Source organism: Asterias rubens, chromosome 8 (genome assembly GCF_902459465.1).
Source record: "Asterias rubens chromosome 8, eAstRub1.3, whole genome shotgun sequence".
Lineage (NCBI taxonomy): Eukaryota > Metazoa > Echinodermata > Asteroidea > Forcipulatida > Asteriidae > Asterias > Asterias rubens.
The window spans coordinates 20,919,391-20,929,609 of NC_047069.1; the positions used below are offsets into that span (position 1 = coordinate 20,919,391).

General features: G+C 39.4%; 1 protein-coding gene across 1 annotated transcript; it reads right to left on the reverse strand.

Annotated features, from left to right (window-relative positions):
• Positions 1–1,401: 1,401 nt before the first annotated feature.
• Positions 1,402–10,166, reverse strand: LOC117293345 (cytoskeleton-associated protein 2-like). The gene is made up of 8 exons (XM_033775630.1): positions 10,032–10,166; positions 7,938–8,130; positions 7,055–7,195; positions 5,675–6,259; positions 4,379–4,628; positions 3,490–3,663; positions 2,491–2,714; positions 1,402–1,656 (listed from the first exon to the last, which is right to left on the reverse strand). Exons 1-8 carry the CDS (start codon positions 10,039–10,041, stop codon positions 1,419–1,421), a joined length of 1,815 nt encoding a protein of 604 aa, XP_033631521.1. The 5' UTR covers positions 10,042–10,166; the 3' UTR covers positions 1,402–1,418.
• Positions 10,167–10,219: the final 53 nt, after the last annotated feature.

The window sequence follows — 10,219 nt, forward strand, 5'->3', positions numbered from 1 at the left end:
AAAGGCGCACACTGCAATGAAAACGTGCCCAGATGTTAACTTGTTGGGTCATTATCATTTTAGCTGTTAATCAGAAAACACTGCTAAGCAAAACCACTTGTGTCATGTGTTTAGCTTTCAGCAATATTTTCAGTGCTAAGCTGATGCATGCACATTACAGTTTGTGAATTAGCTAATCGGCAAACAGACAAAGTGAGTGAAGAAATAAAATCACCTATATAATAAAATCCATATGGGCCTACAAGAGGTTCCATAAAGGTTGCCAGAGGTTCAGTGGCAAGAGGTTGCCAGAGGTTCAATGGCAAGAGGTTGCCAGAGGTTCAGTGGCAAGAGGTTGCCAGAGGTTCAGTGGCAACAGGTTGCCAGAGGTTCAGTGGCAAGAGAAGCAGACAAGACGTGCAAGTTATTTGAAGAAAGACTATAATAATGCATTCTTACAAGTTACATAATGTTTGATATTTATAATTAAGAGTTTTTGAAATAAAAGTTCAATCTATTTGATAAGTTCATCAGAGTGTTCTCAATATTTTTCCAATTTCCCAAGGTAGCCTATTTGTAAATGTACATTATTGGTACACGGAGCTAGTTATCAACCCCTGTAAAAAAATTATAATAAGAAATAATATTTTACAATAATACAATAAAAAGATATACTGTACATTTTTTGCTTGTAAAAAAACCCTGTTTTTTGTGCGACATAAAAAATCTAACCATTGCTAAGTACATGAGGTTATCCAATTACCTCCTCTTTTAAAAATAAATCAGTAAAAATGAGGTTCCCAAAATAAAAAACTATCCAGTAGTCCGTCCAGTATTACACAACAAATTTAATTGATTTGACTGGGTGAGCCGTTGATTAAAAGTGTTTTCAAATAAAACAGATGTGCAGTATTTACATGTATACCTGGCTTTTTAATAAAGCATTCTCATGTCAAAACATATGTACATTTATACAAAATTATGGTGTACCATCAGCTCGTTCATTGGAACAGTTGAATTGTAGCAGGCATTTAACTGGTATGCCAGCTTTTTCACTGATTCTCAATAATATAGGTGTTCTTTTCACACTCATTTGTATGGAACTTTAATTTGTAAATACCTCGATGTGATAGCTGCAGAATTAATTCATTGATGCATGCTGCCAGCACTAATTCATTGATGCATGCTGCCAGCACTAATTCATTGATGCATGCTGCCAGCACTAATTCATTGATGCATGCTGCCAGCACTAATTCATTGATGCATGCTGCCAGTCAATGCGAAGATGAGGAACTTAAACATTCATCTAAGAACTCTGCCTCCAGGGCGCGGTTAGGTCTCAAAATGAACTCCTGATGACCCTTTTCTTGAAGCTCATCTAATGATGCAAGACAAACGTCATGATCCATTCATTGCCATTTAATGAGAAGATGAAGAACTTAAACATTCTCCTCATCTAAGAACTCTGCCTCCAGGGCGCAGTTAGGTCTCAAGATGAATTCCTGATGACCACTTTCTTGAAGCTCATCTAATGATGCAAGACAAACGTCATGATCTAAGAGACTGGAGGGTATGACAGAGCGTCGCTGATCAAGACGGATTGATCGTCGGACTGGTGTTACTAACTTCAGCCGAGGGGTTGTGGCTGGTAGGTGTTCTCCAATAGCCTTCCTGATTCTGTTAGAGTTACAAAGAGAATAGCAAAGTTTACCCAAGAACAAAAAAGTCGCTGTTTTGTCGCAACTTGACATTTGGGCCATTCCTAGATTTTGCCCAGCCCAAGCCACGACCGATAACTTGGGCCATTGTATGCTGGAATCTTCCATTTGCCTCCCTTATGCCGAAAAACAATGGTGGCAGCATATCAATATCTTGTATTATTCATTTTTACAATTAAGGCAAATGTCTGGAATCAAGGATGACAAACACAACAACTAATCTGAAAAGGGGAGATTCTGAGCATGACTGTTGTCCCTCTTTATGCAAGGGAAAAGAAGTGTACGGTAGGTGCATACCTATGTAGGCCAAGCAATGATTTGACCAGGGATGTGTTTTATGCGTCAGCCAATAAGCTGACCCAAATCAAAATAGGACGCTCCAAAGTTGTTTCAAGCATTAACGAATGTCAACTGTAACATTTGATTGGATACAAGAAGTGTGTAATGAATGCATCTGAATGAGCATCTGGCTGTTTTTTTTTTATTTTTTAATAACATATACCAGTTAGCTAAATGGCACTTAAAGACCCTTAATTTATGTAAACATACAGAGTTTAAACTTGCTTTTCATATTTGCTTCGGCAGCATAGACCTAGGTTGTTCACTTTAACAACATACACTGAAGCATGATAATAATAATAGTAATAATACGACTTGTAATGTGCACGTATCCACCCTGCTGGGTGTTCAAGGCAACACCCGCAGTCACACCTTCCAAGATGGACACGGCCTAATTTGGGTGACCATCACATTCCAAAAAGGATTTCCAAATTGCACTCGATTATAAACTGACCTATCAAACAAAGGTGTTGATTCAGTCAAGCAGTACTTCAAAACAGACGATTGTAGCAGTTGCTCCGATCGAACAGGGCGTGCCTCTGGTGTCACTACTTCATCAGTAGATAACAATGGTTGTTCTGGAGAGGCACCAGACTGGTCTTGATGATGAGCCGGGATGACAGGATTTAAAAGCTTGATGACATACTGCTGTAGAGAGTTCTTCACGTCTTGTATTGGCTGTAAAGGTAGTTAATACAGATATAACCAGCAAGATAAGTTATGATTGTGTGTCCAGACTAATGAACCTGAACCGTCTGGCTGGAATTAGTACAAGGGACCTTCCTGAATCCACCAGATTTCTTTAGTATGATTAAAAAATAACAACACACAAAGCTGCCTTCAGACCACACAACCCCATGGTCTGAACATCCAAGAAGGAATGATGAATAAGTTCCCCACAGATATCCCCCTCTTGAGCCTGTCTAATTCACTAATCAGTATACTTGTTCCCCCTCTTGAGGACTTTGATCTTGTCCTTTGTGTTTCCATTGTTTGTGGTCAAACCAGCTCCTTCCATCCCACCCCCTTGTCTCCCTATTCATTGTTTAACCCTTGTTTTTTGCTGCTTGCTTTCTGACCCTCTCTATATTCATGTATTTCCACTTCACTGCTTAGTTAACATAACACTATACATGTACATGTTGTGTTGCCTTGGAGACAGACTCTGCTAGGGCCAACAACTATTTTTTTTGACATTTAAACAATTAACACGTTTGGACCAATGCTAAACATTGTTGATTTGATAGATGTTAAATTTGCATCAGGGATAAAGAATATTAATTTCGGTTTTACCTTTACACCAATTTGTGTAAGCACTTATTCTCACTATACTCCAGGGGGTTTGATTTGCTTTTGCATGACCAAATCCATCAAAATCAATCAATACACTATATTGAGGCATCTCACTTTGTTGGTTAAACAAGCAGAGTTCATGGAAAAGGAATGGATTTACCTGTGCCTCTTCCTCCACCGCCCTCTCATAAATATTGATGATCTCATTTGCATTTTTCTCTTCTTGTTGTGCTATTGTGATTCTGCACAGCCAGTACTTGGCACATCTGTGAATGGTTGGGACCTTGTCTACTACGCTATTCAGCCATTCTGATACATATTCTGTTGGACAATCCTGTTGATGTGTAAAAAGTAACAAATAACAAATTTAAAAAAATTGTGTAGTTCAAGGGTAATTTAAGGTCATTATACTACTTGGTACACCAAGGGTGTATTGATCAAGGATAAATGAAGACTGAATCAAGGGTAGATTAAGGGTGTTCCAAGCGTAAATTGAAGATACATAAAAGGTGAACCAACACTTAATCAAGGGCGGAGTCTAATTCACAAAACTGTTCAAGAAAAAAAAGGGCATTTTAAAAGATAAGAAATACAAAATTAATGATTCTAATGTGTACATTAGTTGCAACTGAGTCCCCTAATGTCATACAGATGCTGAGCAGGGAACGCTGCGTTGCAAAGCTGCTTGTTCACGATATATTGTCAAAGAATCGGTCACAATGAAAATGGTACTTAGCTGAAAACAAGATTTTGGATAGGGGAAAAACTCTGTAGTACATGTCTCATCAACTAGATCACTGAGATTGTCCAGTAGCTAGAGACAGTTGGTACTGTAACACTTTAAGAGATATTAAGTTTGAATCAGGGATAAAGAATAACTCAGAAAAGTACTGAGTACACGATGCTTACACACTGTAAGGATAAAATACCAAATAATATTCTTTATCCGGATGCAAATTTAACATCCATTGAAAGAAACTCTCTTAGCAAAATTGTAGGCCTATGCATTCGAATAGCTCTGTAAAAATTGGCCAAAGATGTTGACTTACTGACTGTAGAAGTAAAATACACTCCTCCATTGTTGCATTTAAAGCTGTTGTGACTTCATCCTGGTTGGACTCTGATGGTTCAGTATCTAACTGCCACAGTGAAGGGGTACCTCTCTTGCTTGATTTAGCTGCTCGTTGATTGGCTATCTTACGTCTCCTTACATCAGCAGGTGTCTTCTTAAAGTTAAGAACGTGGCTGTACCTCGATGGAGTTTTTCCTTTAGCTGCTAACCAACTCTCTAATCTGTGTCTGTTTCAACAATCACAAGAATGGGTTTTAGATTCAATTAAACTTTCCTAATGAGGTAGTTTTGAGTGACAGATACTGTTAAGTTTTATGTATGGTTGAATAGAAGCCTGCCATGTTTTGATCCTTCACACATGTCACACTACAAACATGGCAAAATGTTACTGTGCCTATGCTACTGTATTACTGTACTGAGTATTGAGTACTGCTGCTGTAGTCTCAGAAATTCATTTTATGTCTTGAGACGTCACATTTTGCACTTTGTAGAAATACTGATGAATGCTCGTCCTTTTTATCTAAAGCACTGTTCCTTCTTCCTTCCCTCATACGACAGTAATCGAATAACTTCATTAACAGTATTATATTTTTTTAGCCTGAGAAAATAGAATTAGCTGTTGCAAACAACTTACCAACCGAATGGACCGAGAGTATAAATGCAAAAAATAGTTAATGACCTGACGTTTCGACCCTAGCAGAGTCTTTCTCGAAGCCTTCGAGAAAGACTCTTCGAGAAAGACTCTGCTAGGGTCGAAACGTCAGGCCATTAACTATTTTTTGCATTTTTTTAGCCTTTCAGAAAGACTCTTTGATATTCAAGGGTAGAAACTTCATCCAATTTACAAACTATTTAACAGTTTCTGCATTTTAGTTACATGTAATTGTTCCTTGTGACTATACATTCCATTTCATGGTTTAGTTTGATAATAATAATAATAAACAAGCATTTCTAAAGCGCCCCACGAAGAACGGAGCGCTTGACAAAGAAGAGGAACAAAGAAAACAGTGAATCACGGAAACAAATGAGTTTTCAATTTCCGCTTGAAAACAGACAAAGACGGCGCTTCACGAAAACTGATCGGAAGTTCATTCCAAAGACGAGCCGCGGTAGATGTGAAAGTCATGTCACCAGCTTTCTTGTACGATCTTTGGACAACAAGCCGGGTCCGATCAGTGGAGGAGCGCAGTCTTGGTCTGTGTTCAGCGGAACCAGTGTTCTGGAGTTGAGTCATGGCAGAAAGATAACTAGGGGCAAGGTTGTTGATACAAACCTCATATCCACACTCCTGTCTTGCCATGGCTGTTTGGGTGTTGATAAACCATCACCTTGAGGTTCTACATCTTTCTTGGTTGATCCTGGTTTCTGCAACCTTGGGCTACATCTTGAAGGAGGTGTTGTTCTGATAAAGCTCACAGTCTTCCGATTCTTAGACTCAGATCCTTCTGTAGTACCGATTGACTCACACGTAGCATGCCTCTTCCTGTTTGCCACACTAGATGGAATTGATGTGCCATCATTCTCAAACCCACAACCACGACCTTGTCCTGGTTGACCATCGTGTGACTTGGATCCAAGTGTGTCTCTTCTATTAACTCTGCTTTTGAGAGACGACGTCGGTGTTTTGAACAAGTGTTTTTTTGGTGTAGGAAATGATGGCTTGCTGGAGCTGAGAGCAAGGTTGGTGCAGTTCCAATGCCTACTAGGTTGTATAGTCTTTGCTGAAGGTGTGATATGCGCTTTCTTGCTGGAAGAAGCATCTCTTTTCACTGCAGATTGCAACACACTTGAGGACTTGGGCACTTTCTTTGCACTTGCGGACTGTTGTTTTTTCAATCTCCAAAGTTCCAGTTTTTCCCTTAAAAAATATAATAAAAAATAACAGTTCTTATAGGCCTACAGTATGGAAATATTGACTGCTATGAGGGGCACAGTTAAAATTATAGGCGCAAGGTGATGTCAAAACCATGACTATGCCATGGTTTTGACATCACCAAGGGCCGATAATTTCAACTGTTCTCAGATTATTAAGCATACAATGTTTCTTTTATACAGAATAAAGATTCTTCTAATCACCAACGCATTGACCATACGATGAAAGGTCGTCTGCGAAGAAAGGTCGCGCCGTGACACGGAACGCTAGTCGTACATTATTTATCTCATAGTTGTGTTATTTTCAGAGCGGGCATAGTCAATTGACTATGCCCCGGGCAAAGTCACTATAACGTCATCTTGATAGAAAAAGAGGGCATAGCTATTTCCATGACTCCATTTTCAACCAATCAGATTAGAGGATTCTATACATGAGGTATATAAACATTTTACAATAACGTTCCAATGTACTTTACATTAGTGCCCTGGTCATTGGGCCAATAAAATTCCTTGAATCTTTCTTAAGCTCCCTGGTTGGCTGCCTTTGCGCTCTGAAGGTATTTTCAAACACAATATCAACCTCTATTGCAGATACCCATTAATACCCCTGGGTGAAGCAATTATGGTATAAAAGTATCTTGCTCAAGGAAAAAAATGTCACAACCGGGATTCAAATCCACACTCCGATGACTTAAACCACCAGAACTCTTAGACACCCCACAAATGATGCTTAAAAAAACATAAAAAACATTAAGAATATTTGATGGGTTTTACACTGTACCTCATTGACATTTCTGGGGTTGTTCTTTTAGCTGGCTCCTGTCGTGATGATCCTGAGTCCAACCTGGCATCTTTAATAGCCTTGGATCTTCCAGGAGTAAGTGTAGAACCTTCATTGGATGAATCTTGCTGTCTGTTAACACTGAGAGAAGTTCAAATACACAAAATATACATCTTGAAAATGTGTTTCTTTCGAATTGGTTATGTTTCCCCTTGTAAACATTGGCAACTGGCACTACATGTTTACCATTAATCAGTGGTTCGCTGGACAAATGCCAGTTAAAATACCTGAGAAGGACCAGTCAAAATGCACCCCATGTGGTCAATGTTAAGAAGCATACACTATTTTTAGTTTGCTGAGTATTGCTGTCACAGCCACTTGGCTCTTGTGTTTATTTTTGCAATTGTAACTTTGAGAAAATAGAATTAGCTGTTGCAAACAACTTACCAACCAAATGAACCGATGGTATAAATGCAAAAAATATTGCTAGGGTCGAAACGTCAGGCCATTAACTTTTTTTGCAATTTTAACTTTGTAGGCCTAATGTTTTAATGTTTTTTTTCTTTTAACTTTGCGTTGATTTTGGCCGTTGGGCCATCTGTTTTAATTTTAATGAATTGATAATAAATATCAGAATTATAAAGTATGGAAAAGTGGACGAGCTAGTGGACCAGTGGAATGACAAGCTCACTTGTCCTACTGGAAACTCACTGGCAAAATTTAGGGCAAATGTGTAATCACTTTGTTCATTTTGCATTTTTGTTTGCATTACTTTTATCTTGAGGTTTTTAGGCATCTTCCAGGGTCTTCCCTGTGAATTGTGAACAGAGCTGAAGAATGAGTGCAATAGGGTAAACAATACATCATTAATGAAGAGTTTTACCTCGGAGTCACAAAAGTTTTCTCTCTCCTTGGGCCAATAATTTGAGAGACAGACTGGGAATGTCTCTCTTTCAATGGTTCTTTACTTGAACCATTTATTTGAGATTGTGGTTGTTGCATTTTGACAGATCTTGAAGTTTTTTCAGCTCTCTCTGATTTCCATTTTGCAAGCTTCTCCTGCATAATATTAGTACCTGAAATGAAAAAAACAAAATAATACAAAATAAATGGTGGAAGTAGAACATAAACCCTATAATGAAAAATAGTGTTCTTGTGTATAGGACAAGGAGCATGTGTATAGGACAAGGTCAAGGAGCTGGATACATAAAAGTTTTCAAAAAATGTTCACTGCGGTTTAATCCTACTCCCTAGCTGCAGATATATCAACATTTATTTTTTGACGAGTACAGCACCCCAAGCAGTTTTGTAACTCAAATGAAATAGTGCCAAATACGCTGGACTCGAGTCCGTCGCTTCTTGAGTCTAGCATATTTGCCACACTTTTTCATGAGGCGGGTTATACATGTACTGCCAGGGCTAGTTGCGATAACATAACCCTCCTCCCGCCAGCGGGATACAATACTACTAGTTCTAAATGCTACTATTCTATTCTATTTCTACTACATGTAGTTCTATATGCTACTATTCTTTTGCAGTTTCAATGTACTGAAAAGTGCATAGGGACTGTAGTGACTGTGTCCATTGTTTGTCATACATGTACATGAAGCATTTGGTACGAAGACACTCCAGTCTCAAGCCCGGTTCTGCGATAACAAAACCCTCTTCCCGACTACATGTACTTGTCAGGAGGAGGGTTACAACTTACGTTAATTGCAACGAACTAGCCCTGTTCATGATACTGCCTGCGAATGCAATAGGAATTCTGAATGTTGACGTCATATTCATAACAAATAACTCACAAGTGGTTGAGTTGTGCTTACCTCTCTTTTAAATATCGCTGCGAAAACAGAGTTATGATGTCGAACTCACCACAATTTTGCATCGCATTCACATTCACAGGAAGTATGAACCACCAGTATGACCAGGCTTCATTCATCTCGGGTCTTGTGGTGTGGAGTGGGTCACTTGGGGGGGGGGGGGGGTGGCATGACGTACAAAGCGCAAGCGAGAGTGGTGAGTACTGAGTGATCGTTCGTTTAGTTCTTGTCAGGGGCTCACCCGAGTGAGCACCGCGGGGTAGACCCAAAGCTAATCGAATGCACCCAAAGAAATTTTATTTGGGCCAGTCACTCTGACTGAGTCAGTTTATTCCCAGCCCTCCTGGCCTTACTTTTATTTGTTTATTTTATTTAAATTGTTGACCATGATGGATGGGTGTCACTATTTACCGGAAAACACCAGAAAATACCAGAAAATACCGGAAAACTACCGGAAAACACCGGAAAACTACTGGAAACTACCGGAAAACACCAGAAAACACCGGAAAACTACCGGAAAACAACCGGAAAACACCGGAAAACGCCAGAAATTACCGGAAAACTACCGGGAAATACCGGAAAATACCTGAATAACAGCGCCGAAACACGACAGAGCAGCCAGCGGGCGTAGCTAAACACAGGAATACGTATACGAAGAACTGAGGAATAATTAAACTTATCACAGTCCTTCCTTTATCTGTCTCTATTTTCCTCAGTTCTTCATATACGTATTCCTGTGTTTAGTAGCTAGCTACGCCCGGGCCCGCTGACTGCTCTGGCTCTGGCGTGTTTTGGCGCTGTTATTCAGGTATTTTCTGGTTTTGTTTTTTGTATTTTCCGGTTATAATCTGGTGTTTTCCGGTAGTTTTCTGGTGTTTTCCGGTATTTTCCGGTAATTTCTGGTGTTTTCCGGTAGTTTTGTGGTGTTTTCCGGTATTTTCCGGTGTTTTCCAGTAGTTTTCGGTAGTTTTCCGGTGTTTTCCGGTAGTTTTCCGGTAGTTTTCCGGTAGTTTTCCGGTATTTTCTGGTGTTTTCCGGTAAATAGTGGCACCGTGATGGATGATCTGATCATGATTGCTGAATTGAAAGCAAAGTGTCATATTTATTATAATAATTCGGAAATGCTGAAATTAATGAAATACCTGAGTACTACATACCATTGTCCATCTTGCTGGGGCTGTCACTGTGTTTTCTTTTGTGATATTTCACGCCGTAAAATGCTCACATATTTCAGTTGACTTTCCCAGTTGTTTTTCTACGTCTGAATTTGGTGGATTATTTCTGTTTGTGTTCTCGCGGCGACCAATCACAAACAACTGAAGATTGGTGATCAATAGGTGGCGCC